Below are 21,138 nucleotides of genomic sequence, written 5' to 3'. Positions count from 1 at the left end.
ACAGTGAAAGAAGTCAACAAGGAATAAAAAATAAAAATAAAGCGCCATCTAGCAGCTATTGGATTTATTTCGCGCGTTTCATTAAAATCTAAAAACCATAACAGTTTGGTCTCCATTCTACGTTGTATTGGTAAATAAGACGATCAAGTATATTTGTCAAAATAACATTGCCCAGCTAAAACGTTATCGTTTGTTAGGAATGAGTTCTTCACAACGCAATATCGACAAATCAGAGCTTGACAGAAAGGTAAACAGTGACCAAACACGTAACTATAAACTATTTATTTTAATTTTTAAGACGGTTTTAAAATTAGTATCTGTCTCACTCACTGTATGATACACCAATGCTTTGTATATCGACTAAAACAAAAATCAGTGGAGACACTAACTCAAATCATAAACATACTTCATTTTAGGTAAATGACGTTGTGCACCTGATGCTTATATGGGAGCAACGAAAAATCCCAATAAAAAGAGCAGACATTAACAAGCATGTGTTAAAAGTATGTTATCTGTTTCCTTATGTTGAATTAGGTCCATTTAACATTGTATATTAGAAATTTAGAATCTAAGCTCACACATTCTGTAGCAATGTATCAGTTTGAGTTTAGTCCTATCTAAATCCCTGGTACTTAAAAGGATCTCACCCACATAAAATAGATCAAAACAACCTAGATTTTATTTTTTGCAATTATTTCCAGGAATACCGTCATGCATTTAATGAGGTTATGAAAATAACCGACAAGAAACTGCAAAAAGTCTTTGGATTAAAACTTTTGGAAATAGGCGAAAGTGGAAAACGTGCTTATATTCTAGTCAACATGCTTGAACATTCAGAAACCCAACAAATGATGAACTGGTAAGACATTTTATACAGCAAGATAAGATGGTAAATGTTTTTGTTTTTTTTCGCGTCCCATTTTGTGATAAACCAAGAATATTTAAAGAATTATATAACCGTATCTTCCTAATACTAAAAAGCTTTGTTACTTAAAAACCTAATTAGCAAATATTATCTTACCCCACAGTACCATATATTATAAAATTAAGTATTTTTCTACTATTGTTCATCAATCAAAGTATGTATCGCAAATCACCTCAACAGTTATATCAAGGGTGGTTAGGAGTTTCTATTATCACTTGTAGCTATTTGCAATTAGCCCATTACCTGTTTAGGCTATTTGTATGCTATGCAATTCATGACATTGTTTAAAGCCAGCTTTTGCTATAATATATAGAAAACCACTGCATCAAACTTTTTTAATTTTTAGTAATAAAGTTTTGGTCTATGTTAAAAAGCTGCCGTACAAATACTGTTATCTTTTTCCTTCAGGAATGACAACCCAAAAAGAGGATTGCTGTTTACTGTGTTGTCTCTCATATTTATGTGTGGGAATTCTATGACAGATGGTAAAAGCATGATTTCTATTTTATACTTGTTTTAATAATAATTACTTTATTTCAAAGCTCTTTAAACTAAACTGATTCTCCATGTAGGCACCTTCTGGAATGCTTTAAAGGGACTAGGCATTGAAAAAGATAAACCTCATCCAGAATTTGGTGATGTAAAAAAATTGATAACCCAGGAGTTTGTCAGGCAATGGTATGTATAATAAATGATACTTAAATGTGTTGCTAGTTTAAAGACTGCTTTATTTATATATGTTGTCATAGGGGCCAAACCTTTTTAAATGCAGTTGAGGCAACCAGGCAAGAACATTTAGACCCTTAGTTTTGAGCAACTAATATAACTTATTGGTTCCTAAGGTTTAGTAGTTAATACAGTGCAGAAAATCCCTGGGTAGACCTGCCACCCCAGGTTTGGTGCCTATGAATGTAGTGCATTTAAAAGTGGCAACTGAAATGTTAAAATAAGCATATTTATATGATTTAAACATATGAAAAGATGTGAATTATCATACAAAGTAACATTTTAGTTAGGACCCTTATCAGTTGAGGAAATTATTGTTAAATGTTTTTTTTGTTTTTTTGTGGTCATTTTCTTAAGTTAAAAGTTATATTGTCAGGTACCTTGAAATTGTTAAACTACCCAACTGTGACCCACCACAGTATGAATACAAGTGGGGATTACGGGCGTATCATGAAACAAGCAAGATGAAAATCCTTGAGTTTGTGACTTCAGTAAGTTTGCCTAAATTTAATTTACACTTTACCATTACTACGTTTTTTTACGTCACTCTTTAAAATTACTTGGTCAAAATTGTTTCTGATTTTTTAATTAATTTTACCATGTGTTTGTTACCTTTTTCTTATGTCAATTTTATGAATTGCTTGGACAAAATTGTTTCTGTTTGTTTTAATTTGATATTTTAACCATGTGTTTGTTGACAAGTTCTCACACTTGTTTACAGCTTTATGATAAGTCCAGTGTAATGGTGTGGAAATCACAATACCAAGATGCTTTGGAGGAACAACGCAAAACGATCTAGTTTTACTGGATTATTGTACTTTAAATGCCAATTTATTACAATACATATATGGCGTGACCAAGTTATGGAAGAGCAGAACACTTGGGAAAAAAAGATGACAGCTGCGCTGTAAGCTGAAAGACAAGTGATGTGAATGGTGTTGGCAAAAGTGTCTTTAAAAATTGATTTGTTATCATTCTTTTATAAATTTCATTTTTTTTTTATTACTGTGGTTAAGTGACCCTGGTCATTTCTCCAATAAAGGTCTTTATTTATTGAAAGCCGTTTAGCACCAACCAAACTAATTAGCATATATGTGTGACAATTTTGCTATTGCCCATTGTTGTTTGATGAATGTAAGTGGACAGTCGGCTTTTAGACTCGGCAAGTTATAACTTCAGTACAGCGGATGTGAGCAGAATACTTGAGCTGTTAGCTTAAATGGCAGATTACGCTACAGACAGCGCTTCGTCTGTAATAGCGCCGTTATGCAAGTTTGCTGGTTTTATTTTTGGACTGACAGCCGCTAGTTGTGTAGTTTTCGTGACCGTAACTCCTTGTTGGTACGTCATCTATGCCGAAGCATCGGTAAGTCAGTTTAAACTAAAATTTCAAAATTTCAGTAGTTTCTTAACGATTTCCGGCGCCGTGGCAAAGTGATTAGCGCACCTGCCTGTAACCAAGGCTTGTCGCTGCTATCATTGTGAGCGAATGTGTCCTTAGGCAAGTCACTTAACGGCAATTGCTGCAACCTTATGTTCACTAACAGGTTGTCTAAATTGTTAGCCATACATAAAAAAATAAAATTCCCCCAAAATAATCAACCACTAAGTAACATAAATGGTAGCTCGTAAGCTGGCACTAGGTGTTTGAACACCAATGTTATAACGACTGTCGTTTTCCGGTTACGCTAGGATAAAGTTTCATTTGTTTTATATATAGGCTACAAACTACGCTTCTGTTTTGCCGCTAATAAGCTACTTTATTTTCCTTTTTATGTTAACTAGTTTTGTATTCAAAAATATTTTCAAATACATGATTGGTAGATCTCGCCATACGAGAATTGTTATGGTCTTTGGAAATTTTGCAGCTCTACTGGTTTATGTGGAAAATGGCTTTCCGGTTCCCTTCTCGGCTCGCATGGAGGTAAATAACACTTGCGATAAACTTTTAAAAATATTTATAAAATCCTATCTACTGGACTTTAAATAACGTTGTTTAACTATTAAAAACATGGTTAGGAAATCTCATATGTTATGTGTTATATATACCTAATGGTTCCCGTCTTACCCCACAGTACAATATAGAATAGTAGGGTGGGGAAAGATGGGACACATTTTCGCTCTATTTTCTCGTCGCATTTGGTAGTAAACAAAGAACATTCAAAGAATTATAAAACTACATCTTCACGACTCCCATAAACCGTTGATAATTGTTTAAAAACATGATAAGGATATTTGGATGTTATGTTCTAAAGGTGTCCCATCTCCCCCACCCTACTATATTATATATATTATAGTTCAATGTTTTAGTTACTTATTTCAGCGCAGCGGACAGTATGCAGAGGTCTCATGATAACTGCTTGTCTACTAAGTGGGTTTGCTCTGATTCTTAACGTTATGGGAATGCGATGCATCCTGCTTTTTCGTCTTTTACCACGGACAAAAGAAAAGTTAACTCGACGTGCGGCTGTTGTATGGATAGTAGCAGGTGCGTTAATCTGGCGTATTTTTTGCACTGATTTCGTGGGACATAGCAAGTTATAGAAGTCGTCACAATTTTTGTTCAGCGCACACGCCTATATGGTCCAGAGTTTTCGGAATAGATGCTCGACGCATTGCTATTATTATGGTTGTGTGGGACATTGCGCAAAAAAACTTAACCGCAAGTGCTCCAACCAAATTATCAGCCATAAACTACAAAAAATGTTACCCACGCAGTTACATACGTGGCAACTCGTAATAACTGCTTGTCTACTGAGTAAATTTGCTCAAATTAAGCCGACAGGAGGCGTATGAAACAAAACACCCTTGTTATATCGAATTTTAATGCCCTGCCACGCGATGATAAAACAATTCATTCATGTCATGTCAGGCACCTTCGTATTAATATCAAGCACCTGGTATGGTCTGGAAGTAATGTATTCAGTATGGGATGAAGGTAAAGCTTCCGAACTTTCAGACGGTATATTTGTGGGTTGGGGAGCGACTGCGTTTGCTTATGCAGCTGCCGGGCTATTGTGGATAGGTGCAACTGTATCGAGAAGGTAGGTCTATATGGAAGTTAAATTAGAACCCACTTTGGTAGCAAACATTAGCGTTTCAATACATATGGTGGGGTACTGTAGGCATCCCATATTCCTGTATTTTAAACAATTACCAACGCTCTTTGTGTCGGCGGGTTACGGTTATACTACCAAATGAGACAAAAAAAAAGAAAATGAAAGTGTGTCCCATTTTACCTCATTTTAAGTAACCCGTATAAAACAATCATGAGCGCTTCAATACATATCTGGGCGGGTTGACATTTTGTTTCCATTTGGCAGTGAAAGGAAAGAAGCAGAAAAACGACGAGATTCGATTTTATCAACAGTAGCCGCGGCGTACGCTGCTAGTCGCAGTGGTTCAGGTAAGATTTAAACAAAGCAAAATAACTGAGCAACACTGGCTTACTTTTCCCTTGATCATTAGCGTTTAATTTCGGGTGCCACTTATGGTGATTTCTTAATCATTTTTCACTCGTTGTTAAACAGGGGCAAGCACGACTTGTTGCTGCTACTTGGCGCCTCGGCTGCCCGGCCACGAGTGCGGGCACCATAGCAACACAGGGGACGACAAGATACGAACTCTGGAACCCATCACTGAATGTCAGGTGACATCGCACGCAAGGACAACATACATGTAATTTAGAGAATTCGAGAAAAATATTAGGAGGCAAGATTCGTAACCGCTGTTTAAAAGCTCTAATAAAACAGTTCAACAAAGCATGTTATTCTGCGTGGTTTTAATACAAAACAATCCGAAACTGGAGTTCGCTACAAGTTAGACACAAGAAAGAACTTTGATGTATGGGATTGGGGCTAAAAATAGAACAAACCCACATCGCAGCGCATACACAGTTCTGCAGACTGCAGCCGCAAACAGACAAGCGGTTGTTATATATACACGCCGCTTCGTACAAGTTCTGACTTGGTTTTGAAATCACTTATAGCATTGTACCTGGAAATCTTGATAGTAATTAAATATCGCTTTGATATTTGCTAATGTGTCGGGGTTAGAAAACGAGAGAGTAACCATGTCGTTTACGATGCTTTTACATTTCGCACACAAGAGTTATTTACACTTGTAAGTTAAACAAAGATCCGCGGAACGACGCTCGAAAATACGCCGCAACCATTTGTGCATGGCACGCCTATATTGGAAAGCACACAGTTAAAGTCAACTGCCGAAAACGAGCGAGTTTTTATAGTGAAACGATTCATTGTCGGCTACAAGGTGTTGACGTCTCGTCTATAAGAAAGAAGTTGTTTATATACTTTTTTCGTTGAGGATTTAAAAATCTTTCGTTGAGGGTTTAAAAGAAATGGAATATTTTTTCTGTGGGCAGCAGTTTTAGGAACGTGCAGATGAACGCGTTGAACTTAATAAGTAAGCTCGTAAATAACAGTCGTAAAACGCATTATAAAGAGCGGCTTGCGTGTATATAACAAAAGCTTCGACGACCTTGTATTTCGCGTCATGATGTTTATCGCTGTATATAATAGCTGGACCGACTCATTGTCCTCTGCAAAAACAACAAAACATAAAGCCTTTCGTCAAGATAGCAAGTATAACGATAACACGCAACAATGGTATACAGGGGCGAGTGAGACGATTATTCAGCTAAACGCAGGGCCGTGTGATGTTGTCAGCAGATACCTGGTATAAGCAAGGCGAAAGGTTGAAAACAGACTGCGAATTCTAACATTAATTTTTCATTAGTTCGCGTATGGCTCAATGCAGTTTTGTTGTATAAGTTAAGTAAGAAATGGCTGAAATAATAGAAGAATCTGAACCGCTGTCACGGCATGTGAAATATGCACTGCAAAGAAACGCAGTTCTTCGGAAAGGGGAACATCAAAAGAAACTAAAAGCCATTGAACAAGATCACACAAGGAAAGGTTAGATCATTATGATTATACATGCATATGTTTATGTACAATGTACGTATTCCTGTGGTTTCGTGTACTAAGTATAAACATGAAAACATCGCATGTATATTAGCTCTAAAAATGTTTCGCCGAGTAAAGTGAATAAACTTATACTTTATTAAAAAGTCATTAAACAAGCATGTTTTGTCAATAAAATCAGATTTTTCTGTTTACACAAAAGCTGACGAAATTTGGCATGACCGAAACCAAGCGGTTCGAGACCACGTGATGATTGAAATATACGCCAACAGACAAAAATCCAGCAACGTTCGATCTGGTTCAAGACTTTCCGCAGCGAGAGATCGGGCAGCGATGGCAGAAATTGAGGTTCGTGGAAGATTTTTATATGTAAAAAGTATATTTTTAGTAGTGGTTTAGTATTGCGCTTTTTTCCTTTTTTTCGGAAATCGCAATATGCTATATTTGGTATTGCTTCGATTTTCCAGGCAATTTCTGACTTGTACTTAGCAAGAGGTATGCAGAAGCGCGCTAGGAAAAATAAAAGGAACTCACCACCTTCCAGTTCTGTTAGTGTTACCGATCTCGCATCATCTGTGAAAATGAACCCGACGCCAGACACATTTGAGCGTAAGTTGATATCAAGATTTGCGGAGAGAGATGAAACGGTGTTGTTGCGGAGGAGGCAGAGAACACGATCAGAATCAACGGATTTTTCCGTCTTCCAGGATATGCCTTCATCGGTTTGTAAACTTTAATTTAGTGTCTCGTGAACACAATGTTTTAATATGGTAAACGCGGGTGGGGCAAGATAAGACACTTTTTTTATTATTTTTTGGTAGCAAACAAAGAACATTTAAAGAAATATTACCGTATCACGACTATAAAAGAGCGTTGTTTATTATTAAAAACAAAATTTAAAAATGTAGGATATAAATGCTAACGGTACCCATCTTAACCCATATATAGTTGACATTTAACTACAAGAATTACAGTTTGTTTTTAAAATAAAGCGTTTTTTACGATTAAAACAGACAATCAGTCCCCGTTGGAACCCAATCGCAGAAGCGCTAAATGAAAATTTCGAAAAAGATGAACTACCCAACGTCTACAGTCGACCAGCTACAACAAATGCAACGCTTCCTATAAAAAGAACTTCGTCCAGATGCACACCATCGGCACAAACGCTGCGATGTCTTCAGCAGAAACAACAGGAGAACCGGACCAAACCAGATCTAAACCGGTCTCGCCATAGAAACCTACGCAGGTCTTCGAGTGTTCCTCCACCAGAAAAGATGTCAAGTCGCAGGGGTTCTCGGTAAGATAATTGTTTAAAATTGGGTCTCGTGATACCGAACAATTTTTACGCTGTTGTTTGGATTAGGTTCTTATAGGTTAAGGCGTGACAAGCCATGAGACCAGCGAGACAAGCCATGGGACCTGGGATTTGGGGCCAGGATCCCGCTTTATTGAAGTTTTTTTTCTATTTTGAATATTTATCTAGGGTTTTAAATCATTTTTGGAGGAATTTGACCCATTTCAATTTTTATCTTGTACAGAGTGCTGATGCCGTTGGCCACTCCGATAACCGACTTTGAAAGTTTCGAAGAATCCGTCACGCCCACCCGAGCCGTTACCAGCAACAGTACAGTAGAATGTAATGCTGCAATCAGTGAAAAAGTTCAAGGGTTTTGTAATAAAGTGGCTTCCAATTCTGATCAGCCGCAGTGGAAAAAATACGACACGAAGTGGTCTGTAGTAAAGAACTTCGTTCTTTCACAAAAGAAGGCAAACATTGGCACACCATCGCCACCCGCCGGTCAAATTTCAGTAGATACACCACCGTTAAGTGGGGATAGAAAGCCATCTGTATGGTGGCCAAACACGTTGGAAACATATTCTAAACCAGTCCAACAAGTTTTAAATTAAACTTTTGATACAACTTTCTTGAACCGATGTTAATGCTATAGTAGGGTGGGATTAGATGGGACATGTTTTTATTGTATTTTTTCGACCTATATTTGGTAATTACAGAATTCTATAACTGTAGCCTCGCGGCTCTAAAGAGCGTTGTTAGTTGTTGAAAACACTATGGGGAAATGGAAATATATGGGATATATGTGCTATATCTCATCCTATACCCCACAATATACTATACACAGTATTAGGTGTCTCGGTGTAGATGACGCGTTGCATTAAAACGGCTATAACGCTTAACATTTATGCGAGATACCAAATTATTCTTCGGCAGATGTCATTTACATGTGATTGCATTTTGTTACAAAGAACCTAAAATTGTTTATCTCGAAAAATAATAAAAATAATCGAAAACGCAAGTCTGTTTCCGGTATTTTAATTCACACGACTGTTTATATAACTATATGCATAACTATATATAACTACGCATACCTTTGTAGTGCGTGAACTATGGTGAAGCCGCATACCATGCACTTTCTTTGAAATTAAAGCTATATCGTCGAAGTTATAATAACGTCATCTTTATACGGCGAAATTGTTTTTTTGTTAACGCGACCAACACGTTTAAAAAGTTTGGTCACTTTTTTCGTAGTAATCTATCAACATGTACCTTTGCAACAGGGCATTATGTTAAGAGTCAAATATGATGCCGAGTGAAAGTGAAAACCATAAGTCAGATATGCCGCTTTATAGATGGATTTTGTTCTTTTTAATGGTAGTTTCAAATGTGGAAAGTAATAATGTTTGGCATCAGTTTGGAAGCAGAGAATACCTTGTTCAGTTGCCAAGTGTTACAAAGGCAGAGGTTGATACAGCATGTGCAAATTACAGCGGAATACCTGTCGTTATTGAAACGGTCGATGTTCAAAACTTTCTTTTCGACATCATCGGATCAAGTAAGCGTTTATACACCGTAATTACAATATATAGGTGTTTGTTGCTTGATATATCGTAGGGTGGGGGGAGGCGGGACATATTTAGAACATAATGTTCAAATACATTGATCGTGATTTAAACAATTAACAACATCAGTCTATAGGAGTCGTAGGGGTGGGGTTTCATAATTTTGTGAATGTTCTAAGTTTAATAACACATGGACGAGAAAGTATAATAAAAAATGTCCAATCTTTCCCCACCCCATTGTATATATAGCGGAACCATGCAATTATGTGAAGCGTACACGACCGTGCCGTTACATTCTGTAATTGAATAAAATTTTTGTGGGTTAATTAGTCCGATACCAAATCAGTTGGTAAAGCAAAATCTGATTAAATCGTTTTTACTAAACCGTTTTATTCGTATAGATCAAACTAACGACTTTTACATCGGTCTCGAACGAGATACGGATAATGATGCAAACAAATTCATCTGGTCAGATGGCACCATGTTAGAGAATACAATCCTCGAAAATTGGGCCGGTGATAGCCCGAGTTTTTTAGGTGCGCTTTTTCAGATAAATTGCGTAATCTATGAAAAAAAGCCCAATACACGCAAATGGACAGATGTAACATGCGATTTTGAGGCAAGTTACATTTGCCAAAGGAACGTAACAGGAGAAGGTAAGTGTGTCACCGGTATATTATTAAATATATTATACGCTTGGTAACGATATATTTCTGCCAATGAGCTGCGCCCTGTTAGTTAACATTATGCACTGTAGTTATGGTTAATATTATCAAAGGTGGAGCAGGTACCAACATCACAGCTAAGGCTGCTACAACACAAACTACAACAGAAGCTGCTACAACACAAACTACAACAGAAGCTGCTACAACACAAACTACAACAGAAGCTGCTACAACACAAACTACAACAGAAGCTGCTACAACACAAACTACAACAGAAGCTGCTACAACAGAAGCTGCTACAACAGAAGCTGCTACAACAGAAGCTGCTACAACAGAAGCTGCTACAACAGAAGCTGCTACAACACAAACAACAACAGAAGCTGCTACAACACAAACAACAACAGAAGCTGCTACAACACAAACAACAACAGAAGCTGCTGCAACACAAACTACAACAGAAGCTGCTACAACACAAACTACAACAAAGGCTGCTACAACACAAACTACAACAGAAGCTGCTGCAACACAAACTACAACAGAAGCTGCTACAACACAAACAACAACAGAAGCTGCTACAACACAAACAACAACAGAAGCTGCTACAACACAAACAACAACAGAAGCTGCTACAACACAAACAACAACAGAAGCTACTACAACACAAACTACAACAGAAGCTGCTACAACACAAACCACAACAGAAGCTGCTACAACACACACGTCCCAGGAAACATCGCAAGAAACGACCACAATCAGCCCCAGCACAGCCGACACTAAAAAACCGGATCCCACACCCAGTAAGTTTTAAACACAAAATTAAAATCAACTTGTTTAATCTAATTAACAGTCTTATTGATTCGATCTTTAGTTCCAGCAGCACCCACAAGTCCACCGAGCGTGATGGTCACTGCGGTGGCAACTGGGGCAGTTACTGCAGTAATGGTTGTCGCCCTCAACGCAATAATAGACGCAGTCAAAAGGTTAGTTGCAAAAAAATGAAACCTTAGCAAAAATATTTTTGTTGATTGCGACACTCAAAATTTAATTGTAAAATTCATTAGGCTAACCTCAGTTTTCCTACAGTAACGTTCTCTCATCGAAACCCCCCGGTAGCCCAGAAACTGGAGGAGTAGGTAAGAACAATATAAATAGCTCTTATCTTACAGTAGTTTGTCTTAAAGTATTGTGGAGTAATATGAATACCATTAACACATAATATTTCAGGTTTCCTAATCGTGTTTTTCCCAAACTAGAGTCGCGAGGCCACGGTTATACAATTCTGTAGTTACGCATTTTACTACCAAATAGGACGAAAGAGAATGAAAACACGGACTATCCTACCCCAACCTACTATAGAGTAGGGTGGGGGGAGATGGGACACCTTTTCATTTTTTTATTCTCGTCTATTTAGTAGTTAACAAATAACTTTAAAAGAATTATTAAACCGTATCCTCACGACCCCAGCACAGGCCATTGTTAATTGTTTAAAACAATAATTTTACTACAGAAAAGCTTCAAGCGGTGAAGGTTGAAGAACAAGGATTTCAAAATAAGACAGAGGGTAGGTGAACTAAACATATATTTTGAATATAAAATCTACATTAATCTCCCCTGTGCATATTATCTGTATTAAGAACAATATGCGTATTATGTGATGGGGTTATGGGGGCAACTATAGGGTTTAAATCCCACGACCCCTGGCATGCTATACACTGTGTGATGGTCCTCATACAACACACTTAATCGTTTATACTAAGTTAATAAATCTACACAGACCTAACAGAGTTAGTAATGCCATAACTAATTTTCAAACAACATACAAAAAACATACACTTGGCAGGGAAGCAACAAATGAATGGGAATTCTAACAGAAACACCAAAGAGAACGGATTTCAAGTAAACATAATAAGAAAAGTGTCTTCATTATTGCCACGATCGAATAAAAAAAGAGGATCGAATGCAACAGACCCAGGTTAGCTATGATATACCAACACTGCTGTGGTTAAGCCTACAAGAGTAACAGTTTAAAATATAGTTCTGTGGGGTAAGATGGGATAACGTTAGAACCTAAATGCCATGATTTCTGATCGTGGATTGAATAAATTACGACCTATATTGTCGAGGGTTGCGATTATATAATTCTGCAATTATTCTTTGCTTATTATCAAATAAAATGAAAAAATAGAATAAAAACGCGTCCCGTCTTATCCAACCCTACTATATCTGTTCCTGGACTCGAAAATAACATAAAAATACCCTTGGGTTTTCATTAAAGGATAACTGTTGTAATAATGGCCAAGATACACATAAATGTGTAACGTGCTGTTGCCGTACAGAAATATATGCTGGTGGTGTTAGAGTTGACCCATATACCAAACGAAAAAACGTATAAAATGGCAGCGCGTATGCGAAAACAAGTAAATCAAAGTCCATGCGAGTGACAAAATCAGTTGTACAATATAAACCGCAGATACGACAACAACAGCTAGCTTATATTAAGTATCATACGTAACATATTTGACATTTTGTTGAACCGGGCAAACGAGTACAACTTTATACTTGCAGAAAACCAAGCTTCTCAGAACTTCAGCGATACGACAACCGGAAAACAATTAGAAACTAATGACGCTTTGGGGGGAAAGCTAACACAACCACCAATACCTATGTTAAAAAGAGCGCCTTCTTACTCGTTTATTGTCGAAAAGGAAGACGTTCATGATCAGATGGAAGGTTGTCAAACTAAACATCATTTTTTTAACATGAAATATATTTTTAATCACTCTATGTGTTTAATACTTACTAAAATCACTGTACTGTACATGGAGACTACATGCTCATTTATTCAATCCATAGCACATGCTCTTGCTCAATAGAGTATGTTTAATAGACAGTTTAATGCATGGTTTATTGAGCATATAAATAAAACATGCGTTGATTAATGGGGAAACGCTGGCTTAAATCCCATTTTCCGGCCATGACCCCCTATCGGGTCTTAAATATAGGGTGGGGGAGGATGGGACACCCTACTATATATATACCAACGTAATTTACCCTTCAAAACTGCGATTTATGCTGCTGGTGTCGAACATCGTTACAAATGCTATTACCTTTTTTTTAAACAAAATTACCAAGCACGATTATACACTTTGCAGGCGAAGAATATTTACACGCACCTACCCCTAACGTCAAGGACGAAGGCGGATTACTAAACAAAGTAAGAAGAGTTTCTACAATATTAGCACCGGAAATTATAAAGAGAGCGTCTGTTGTAGCAGTCCCAGGTTAGTTGTTGTACAGTGTACAAGAACATTACGTCAGTCGAAATATATATTGTTAGTACTATGGAGTAAGGTAGGATACCGTTAGCGCCGAATTCGCGTATTTCTTGGGCGTTTTTTACAGTTAACAACATTCTTTATACGACGCTACACTTCTGTAAATAATCTCTGTTTACTTCCAATTGAGACAAGAAAACAGAAATAATCATCTTCCATTTTATTCAACCCTATACGTTTGCTATTCCAATTTACGAAATGGTGTTTTTAAAATATCACTACGGTGAAATTGTTGTTCTTTAGTAAAACAAATGTCATTTTTTGACAAAACGTTGAAGATAAGAAATAATTAGATTTATATCATATTCAAAACGTAGTAGGGTGGGAGAAGATTGGTCACCTTTGGCACCCAATACCTAAACATTCCAATTGCGCTTTTAAACAATTAACAACGGTCTATGGGAGTCATGAGAATATGGTTTTATAATTCTTTGAATGTTCCTTGTTTACTACCAAATGGGACGGAAAAAAATCAAAATGTGTCCCATCTTCCCCACCCTATACTATATACACTACTTATGTTGCAGTCTTAAAAGAACTTACTGGCGTTGAAATACCCGACGAATTAATAAAGGCATCTGGCCAAGTACTTGGGGGACAAGGTAATAAAATACAATTACTGAGATTGACTAAACCAATTCTACAAAATAACTTCAAATATGTGTTAGTAGCAGCGTTGGCTGGTTACTACAGACTGTTTGTGTTAACTTTTTTAATGCAAAATAAACGAGTACAATTATTACGCTTGCAGAAAATCAACGGCGTACTTCTCAAAACATCAGCGATACAGCAACTGGAAACGAAAGCGATGACGCTATGGGGGAAATGTTCGCAAAATTGCCGATGTCAATGTTAAAAAGAGCGTCCAATGCACTTTTAGGTCGGTTCTAACACTGTCGTTTTATAAACCATTTTGCTTATTTCGATTGACTTAAAACCTCTTCTGTATACGTAGAAACATAAATGTTTTTTAAGATTTTTTTATTCTAGGTAAAAGGCAGACATTAACCAGCACGCTATTGCGCCACAGCGTCGCAGAACTTTATTAAAATTACCAATACAAAAAAAATCAAAGTTGCCACTATAGCAGCGTTCTACCGATATTGTATTGCTAACTTTATCGATGTTTCTCTGCACTTGCAGAAAACCAACGGCGTGCTTCATCTACTGGAAATCCAGTAGAAAGTGATGACGCTATAGGGGAAATGTTCGCCAAACTACCAACGTCAATGTTGAAGCGAGCATCTAATGCAATTCCAGGTCGGTTTTAACATTGTCGTTTTAAATTTATAAAATACTATGTACTATTTTAAATAAGTTCAACATTTCTGTCAATATCAGCTCTGCAGCCACTTTCAAACGTTGTAAATGGCGAAACATCTATAGTTTCCATGGCAACTACAGCAGTAGCACCAACACTGAGCAAAGTGGCTTCTTTTAAAACAGGTCAGTGAAAAAACACTCTTTAAAAATTAAAATTAAGTTAAATTTTAAAAAATTAAAAATTAAATTTAAAAATTAAAAAAAAATTATTAAAACGACCTCGATTGTTAAATTTTGTGAATTAAAAAGTGTTTCGTGTTGATAAATATCAGTTGCAACTAAGTAACCCTTTTTGCTTTAAAATGATGCTTATCTAAATAAATCACACATATTGTACATATAGCAGTACATACACAAGTTTTCGGTAAAACCGAGAAATTAAATGTTCTCAAAAATAAAATGTAATGCGATTCCTTGCAGACGTGTCTCCGGTAAAACTCGAAGAAAACGGGATCACAATTGTGGATGAAACAACATAGTAAATAAAAAAGATTTCTTAGTAGAGTGACAGCGCTAACGAGTGTGAAAATCTTGATTAGAAAAAGAATAAAAGATATTTACTTATCCTTGCGTGGCAAGATAACGACAGTCGTTCAGTATATACCTCGTGCCTTCTTACGAGTAGGCAAATTTGCGAGTTACGTGCTGTTTTTTTGTGCAACTGACAATTCTGCTAACCCAGTAGTGACTTATGGGTAAAACACGCCATAGGTGTATTTCACTGCGCAGCTTCGTGGTCAGTGTTATATGCAACGTATATACCAATAGATACCTCGCCCAACTTTACGCTTCAAATAAAGTCTTTGTATTTCTTTTAATATTTTACCCCAACAAGAAATTCGGATGTTGTTCATAACGAATCAAAATGAATTAAAGTTACAATGTTTTCTCTGTGTAGACTCCGGCCTACTTTATAGAGATATCTTTATATCTCTAGTATAGGCCGTGTGTGGACCTATATGTGGAACACACACGCGCGATATCCGTTTCTTTTATAAACACGCGATATTTAGAAGACGTAAGAACTTTTCCGTGCATATTCTTTGAATTAAACCACTTCATCTTTGCAAATCACGTCATCATGAGACTCTACTGTTCTTTCTTAAGTAGATAACCACTATCCCTGTGATGCATACACCGGTACTAACATTCAACGTAATCTAAGTACATTGGTAATAGCTTGAGTAGACTTCATTTCATTTGCAAACGATATTAGTAGAAAAGTGAAGTATGGCAAGTGAAATGAACTTTTATCACTGGCTTTTGCTCTTTTTCTTGGTGTCAAATGTAAGGAGTAATAACCTTTGGCACCAGTTTGGAAGCAGAGAATACCTTGTTCAGTTTTCAAATGTTACAAAGGCAGAGGTTGATACAACATGTGCAAATTACAGCGGAATACCTGTCGTTATTGAAACGGTCGAGATTGAAAACTTTCTATTTGATATTATCGGAAAAAGTAAGAGTATATTCATATTTAGCGAAACATTTTTACGGTTTTTAAGTTTAAAATTTTTAGTGTAAGTATGCTGTATACCAAAAGTGAAGTCAATTGTTTTAAGTTATTAGTTGAATGTTTCACATTTTAGTACAGTGGATGTACATTGTACACTCAGCTTTGGGCTAATACTAAAGGAAATGCTTTTTAAGTCCATGTGGCAAAATTTATTTGCTATAAGTAAGAAAATAAATGCCTTTAAGCCTAGGTGAGGCTACACGAATTTATTTAGTTTATTTGCCCTTTCTTGTTACAGATCAATCGTACGAATTCTACATCGGTCTTAGGCTTGGATTGAATGGAACTTTTGTGTGGTCAGATAACACTAAACTAACTTCAGCAAGCTATTTAAATTGGGCCGCAGGACACCCAACTGAATCAGTGCTCGATAAGGATTGCGTTATCTACAGGTTAAGTACGAACTATACATGGGTGGATGTACCATGCGATACAACGGCTAGCTTCATTTGTCAAAGGGATGTATCTTCCGGAGGTAAATTTATTGTATTGGAAAGCTTATCTAGTAATTTGCGGTCTAAACGATTAGTGTGTTGAAATCAATTAAAATCTCTTACAGAAGAAACACTTTCAAACGGTTTAAATGAAGCGACTGCAACAACTAAAGCTACAATTCTATACAGCCCGACAGATGATAATACAACAGAAACAAGAACAACGTACAACATTCCAGATGAAACAACAGAAGCAACAACAACGTTTCCACAGACAGAAGTTTCTACAACAGACAACTTTACAGAAGAAACAACACAAGCAACAACAACGTTCCCACAGACAGAAGTTTCTACAACGTACAATATTACAGAAGAAACAACACAAGCAACAACAACGTTTCCACAGATAGAAGTTTCTACAACGTACAATATTACAGAAGAAACAACACAAGCAACAACAACGTTCCCACAGACAGAAGTTTCAACAGCGTACAATATTACGGAAGAAACAACACAAGCAACAACAACGTTTCCACAGACAGAAGTTTCAACAACGTACAATATTACAGAAGAAACAACACAAGCAACAACAACGTTCCCACAGACAGAAGTTTCTACAACGTACAACATAACAGAAAAAACAACAGAAGCAACAACAACGTTCCCACAGACAGAAGTTTCAACAACGTACAATATTACGGAAGAAACAACACAAGCAACAACAACGTTTCCACAGACAGAAGTTTCAACAACGTACAATATTACAGATGAAACAACACAAGCAACAACAACGTTTCCACAGACAGAAATTTCTACAACGTACAATATTACAGATGAAACAACACAAGCAACAACAACGTTTCCACAGACAGAAATTTCTACAACGTACAATATTACAGAAGAAACAACACAAGCAACAACAACGTTTCCACAGACAGAAGTTTCCACAACGTACAATTTTACAGAAGAAACAGCACCAGCAACAACAACGTTCCCACAGACAGAAGTAACTACAACGTACAATTTTACAGAAGAAACAACGCAAGCAACAACAACGTTTCCACAGACAGAAGTATCTACAACGTACAACTTTACAGAAGAAACAACACAAGCAACAACAACGTTTCCACAGACAGAAGTTTCAACAACGTACAATATTACAGAAGAAACAACACAAGCAACAACAACGTTCCCACAGACAGAAGTTTCTACAACGTACAACATAACAGAAAAAACAACAGAAGCAACAACAACGTTCCCACAGACAGAAGTTTCAACAACGTACAATATTACGGAAGAAACAACACAAGCAACAACAACGTTTCCACAGACAGAAGTTTCAACAACGTACAATATTACAGATGAAACAACACAAGCAACAACAACGTTTCCACAGACAGAAATTTCTACAACGTACAATATTACAGATGAAACAACACAAGCAACAACAACGTTTCCACAGACAGAAATTTCTACAACGTACAATATTACAGAAGAAACAACACAAGCAACAACAACGTTTCCACAGACAGAAGTTTCCACAACGTACAATTTTACAGAAGAAACAGCACCAGCAACAACAACGTTCCCACAGACAGAAGTAACTACAACGTACAATTTTACAGAAGAAACAACGCAAGCAACAACAACGTTTCCACAGACAGAAGTATCTACAACGTACAACTTTACAGAAGAAACAACACAAGCAACAACAATGTTTCCACAGACAGAAGTTTCTACAACGTACAATTTTACAGAAGAAACAACACAAGCAACAACAATGTTTCCACAGACAGAAGTTTCTACAACGTACAATATTACAGAAGAAACAACACAAGCAACAACAACGTTTCTACAGACAGAAGTTTCCACAACGTACAATATTACAGAAGAAACAACACAAGCAACAACAACGTTTCCACAGACAGAAGTTTTCACAACGTACAATATTACAGAAGAAACAACAGAAGCAACAACAACGTTTCCACAGACAGAAGTTTCTACAACATACAACTTTACAGGAGAAACAACAGAAGCAACAACAACGTTTCCACAGACAAGGCCAACTTCAACGCACAATATTACAGAAGCAAGTACAACACACATACCGACAGAAGATACTACTCAAGCAACAACAACAGTTAACCAGACACAAACAACTTCAACATACATTACCACTGTGGCCACCACAACACCCAGTCTCACGGAATCCACAACCATAACTAGTAAACCTACACCATCAATATCCAGTGAGTAGGCCTATGTCATATTGAACACTGCCAATTAAATAATATATTTACTTTCGGTTTAACTAAATAAATACTGTACTTAGCAACCACCACGAAAAGGATCACAACGACTGAGGAAATAAAACAAGAGTCAACGAAAAAGGAAACTTCAACTTTTGCTCCACGTAATTATAAACGATTAATTATGTTTAAGTTTTACAAAAAGTTTTAATTATTTTACTTTACGTGCTCACATTACTCTTTGTTCTCACATCACTTTATGTTCCATCAGAGATTACAACAACAATTGGCATGACAACAGAAACACAGAACAGCACAACTTTACAAACAGAAACAACACAACCAAGCACAACTACCCAATCAGGTAAGACTAAACTTGTCGCCGCCCAAATTTAATTTTGATTTTAGTCGCCCGATTAAACTTTAGTCAGCAACTTTTGACCGACTAACTTCTGAAATAGGTAACGCACAGAAATTTAGTTGGCCGACTAAACGTGAAAATACACTGACTAAATTGTAGTCGGCCTGCTAAAAATCACAGTAACTAATAGAGTGACCGTGACCTACTAACTTTAGTCGAGACGAGAATATCACCCAAGGTGCATGCCATACATGCCTTTTCACGTATGTTGCCACCTTATGCTTTTATATTTACGGAAGACTTAATTAATAGTAAGATGTTTTTGACATTCAGTTATCTTTTTTTTTGTAATACCATGACGGTTTATATATTTCGGCAGGAAAAACAATTGCCTATTTCTTGATCATAGACGTTAAATAAGATGTAGTATAGGGTGGGGGAAGACGGGACACTTTTAGCATATAACATCTAAACATCCTGGTCGTATTTCAAACAATTAATTAACAATGATCTATGGGTGTCATAAGGCTGCGGTTTTATAATTCTTTTAATGCTCTTATTTTGCTTTCAAATGGGACCAGAAAATATAATAAAAATGTGTCCTACTGTATATAAAAAAACAACAACGTGATAAACCATTACGAATTTATACTTAAAATTGCGGCGGGTAAACTATACGTTTACTCACTTATAGGTGCTAAGGTCAAGACACAGTTTAAATTGCAACACATCTTTACACGTGGCATGTGTAGCGGTTTATTATTTTCCAAGTAATTTATATAGTACACAATGAGACGACACTTTGTTTAGAATGGATGCTGTGTATATGTCATAGCGACTTGTTAATCTATACACGGGACCGATACTAGTACCTAAATCATTCCAAGTATTTGGCGGGTTATATAAAGGGTATGATTTTAGTGTCCTGTCTGTGCACAGTACTGGAATTATTCGCGCTGACGTTTGTAAGTACTAAATTAAAAACACTTCATAGAATTATTCTTGCACAGTCTATTTGTGCGCTGCACAAGGTCACACAACACCGATAATAAACACATTGTACAGCTACGTATTTTTGACAGTTTAACTTAAGTAGTCTTTACCGGTAGCGTATTTTAAACGACTGTCGTTTTACTGCAAATTACCTTATTTTCGCTCTTATAATCCTATTTTCGTTGCTGTATTCGGAGACATAAACAAAATTTCTGTTATGTTATGTTCGACAGAATGCTAAGCCATAAATAATGGAATATTTATTCTTCTATATGTTTACAGTTGCAGCAGTCACACCACCAAGCTTAGGAGCAACTGCAGCCGCAACGGGAGCGACTGCCGCGACCATGGTAATCGGTCTAAAGGCATTGATAGCAATGTGCAAAAAAATAGGCAAAAAGTAAGAATATGATGCGACTGAACAGTTCGTATACTTTTTATCCTTTAAATAAGCATGTTGGAATTTAAAAATAACCTAGTATTTTTGACGATTTTTCCTACGTTTTTGCGGTGTTTATTTTTATTCACGTAAAATAAAACTTCATTTATTTTAATTTTAGATTATTGCCGAAACTAAAGAAGACCCCACCTGGGATATATGGTACGATATAGAGCTTAAAAAGTCATTTTTCTGATAATTATTAATTTATTATCTTAAATATGGTTCGACGCGATTTTTTCTGTAAACGTATTTTTATGGTATAGTCATATTTTAAACGCAATTGTTTTAACAATTTTGTAAAATTTATTATAATGCCTGCTTTTGTTGGCTAAAGCTAAGTTACCTTCTTATGAATTCACGTTCGGTA

General features: G+C 36.6%; 4 protein-coding genes across 8 annotated transcripts; all 4 read left to right on the top strand.

Moving 5' to 3' along the window:
- The first annotated feature begins 60 nt into the window (after nucleotides 1-60).
- Nucleotides 61-2,710, top strand: LOC149735611 (non-structural maintenance of chromosomes element 3 homolog). Of its 3 annotated transcripts, none has more exons than XM_089878669.1 (7): nucleotides 61-247; nucleotides 417-503; nucleotides 702-859; nucleotides 1,334-1,410; nucleotides 1,498-1,603; nucleotides 2,028-2,142; nucleotides 2,373-2,710. In XM_089878669.1, exons 1-7 carry the CDS (start codon nucleotides 200-202, stop codon nucleotides 2,448-2,450), a joined length of 669 nt encoding a protein of 222 aa, XP_089734795.1. In that variant the 5' UTR covers nucleotides 61-199; the 3' UTR covers nucleotides 2,451-2,710. The 3 variants fall into 3 exon arrangements, with proteins under 3 accessions (XP_089734795.1, XP_089734796.1, XP_089734797.1); XM_089878670.1 differs by having other exon boundaries at nucleotides 2,354-2,710; XM_089878671.1 differs by lacking the exon at nucleotides 417-503.
- A 78-nt stretch (nucleotides 2,711-2,788) lies between these two features.
- LOC149735610 (claudin-16-like) lies at nucleotides 2,789-5,415 on the top strand. Of its 2 annotated transcripts, none has more exons than XM_089878666.1 (6): nucleotides 2,789-3,017; nucleotides 3,476-3,575; nucleotides 3,975-4,139; nucleotides 4,524-4,695; nucleotides 4,975-5,057; nucleotides 5,182-5,415. In XM_089878666.1, the coding sequence occupies exons 1-6, from the start codon at nucleotides 2,871-2,873 to the stop codon at nucleotides 5,331-5,333; spliced, it is 819 nt and encodes a 272-aa protein (XP_089734792.1). In that variant the 5' UTR covers nucleotides 2,789-2,870; the 3' UTR covers nucleotides 5,334-5,415. The 2 variants fall into 2 exon arrangements, with proteins under 2 accessions (XP_089734792.1, XP_089734793.1); XM_089878667.1 differs by having other exon boundaries at nucleotides 2,806-3,017; nucleotides 3,962-4,139.
- Nucleotides 5,416-5,567: 152 nt separating this feature from the next.
- LOC149735609 (uncharacterized) lies at nucleotides 5,568-8,912 on the top strand. 2 transcript variants are annotated; one of them, XM_089878653.1, is made up of 5 exons: nucleotides 5,568-6,588; nucleotides 6,800-6,945; nucleotides 7,065-7,319; nucleotides 7,611-7,894; nucleotides 8,136-8,912. In XM_089878653.1, the coding sequence occupies exons 1-5, from the start codon at nucleotides 6,456-6,458 to the stop codon at nucleotides 8,503-8,505; spliced, it is 1,188 nt and encodes a 395-aa protein (XP_089734779.1). In that variant the 5' UTR covers nucleotides 5,568-6,455; the 3' UTR covers nucleotides 8,506-8,912. The 2 variants fall into 2 exon arrangements, with proteins under 2 accessions (XP_089734779.1, XP_089734778.1); XM_089878652.1 differs by having other exon boundaries at nucleotides 7,590-7,894.
- A 142-nt stretch (nucleotides 8,913-9,054) lies between these two features.
- On the top strand, nucleotides 9,055-15,961 carry LOC149735608 (uncharacterized). The gene is made up of 13 exons (XM_089878647.1): nucleotides 9,055-10,112; nucleotides 10,235-10,918; nucleotides 10,990-11,101; nucleotides 11,205-11,254; nucleotides 11,629-11,682; nucleotides 11,962-12,093; nucleotides 12,687-12,851; nucleotides 13,274-13,402; nucleotides 13,984-14,058; nucleotides 14,208-14,336; nucleotides 14,600-14,716; nucleotides 14,798-14,902; nucleotides 15,200-15,961. The coding sequence occupies exons 1-13, from the start codon at nucleotides 9,938-9,940 to the stop codon at nucleotides 15,256-15,258; spliced, it is 1,986 nt and encodes a 661-aa protein (XP_089734773.1). The 5' UTR covers nucleotides 9,055-9,937; the 3' UTR covers nucleotides 15,259-15,961.
- The last annotated feature ends 5,177 nt before the right edge of the window (nucleotides 15,962-21,138 follow it).

The sequence above is a fragment of the Ciona robusta genome, chromosome 5 (genome assembly GCF_009617815.1).
Source record: "Ciona robusta chromosome 5, ASM961781v2".
NCBI classification, from domain to species: domain Eukaryota; kingdom Metazoa; phylum Chordata; class Ascidiacea; order Phlebobranchia; family Cionidae; genus Ciona; species Ciona robusta.
The sequence above is the reverse complement of the archived record's forward strand: the minus strand, read 5'-3'. Positions and strand labels throughout refer to the sequence as shown.

Coding starts and splice junctions, on each gene's coding strand:
- LOC149735611 (XM_089878669.1), top strand. CDS start 200: ATGAGTTCTTCACAACGCAATATCGACAAATCAGAGCTTGACAGAAAG. Junction 860..1,333: donor ACCCAACAAATGATGAACTG/GTAAGACATTTT, acceptor TTTTTCCTTCAG/GAATGACAACCCAAAAAGAG. Junction 1,604..2,027: donor CAGGAGTTTGTCAGGCAATG/GTATGTATAATA, acceptor TTATATTGTCAG/GTACCTTGAAATTGTTAAAC.
- LOC149735610 (XM_089878666.1), top strand. CDS start 2,871: ATGGCAGATTACGCTACAGACAGCGCTTCGTCTGTAATAGCGCCGTTA. Junction 3,018..3,475: donor TCATCTATGCCGAAGCATCG/GTAAGTCAGTTT, acceptor CATGATTGGTAG/ATCTCGCCATACGAGAATTG. Junction 4,140..4,523: donor TGTTGTATGGATAGTAGCAG/GTGCGTTAATCT, acceptor ATGTCATGTCAG/GCACCTTCGTATTAATATCA.
- LOC149735609 (XM_089878652.1), top strand. CDS start 6,456: ATGGCTGAAATAATAGAAGAATCTGAACCGCTGTCACGGCATGTGAAA. Junction 6,946..7,064: donor CAGCGATGGCAGAAATTGAG/GTTCGTGGAAGA, acceptor TCGATTTTCCAG/GCAATTTCTGACTTGTACTT. Junction 7,895..8,135: donor TCAAGTCGCAGGGGTTCTCG/GTAAGATAATTG, acceptor TATCTTGTACAG/AGTGCTGATGCCGTTGGCCA.
- LOC149735608 (XM_089878647.1), top strand. CDS start 9,938: ATGTTAGAGAATACAATCCTCGAAAATTGGGCCGGTGATAGCCCGAGT. Junction 12,094..12,686: donor ATCGAATGCAACAGACCCAG/GTTAGCTATGAT, acceptor TTATACTTGCAG/AAAACCAAGCTTCTCAGAAC. Junction 13,403..13,983: donor GTCTGTTGTAGCAGTCCCAG/GTTAGTTGTTGT, acceptor CTTATGTTGCAG/TCTTAAAAGAACTTACTGGC.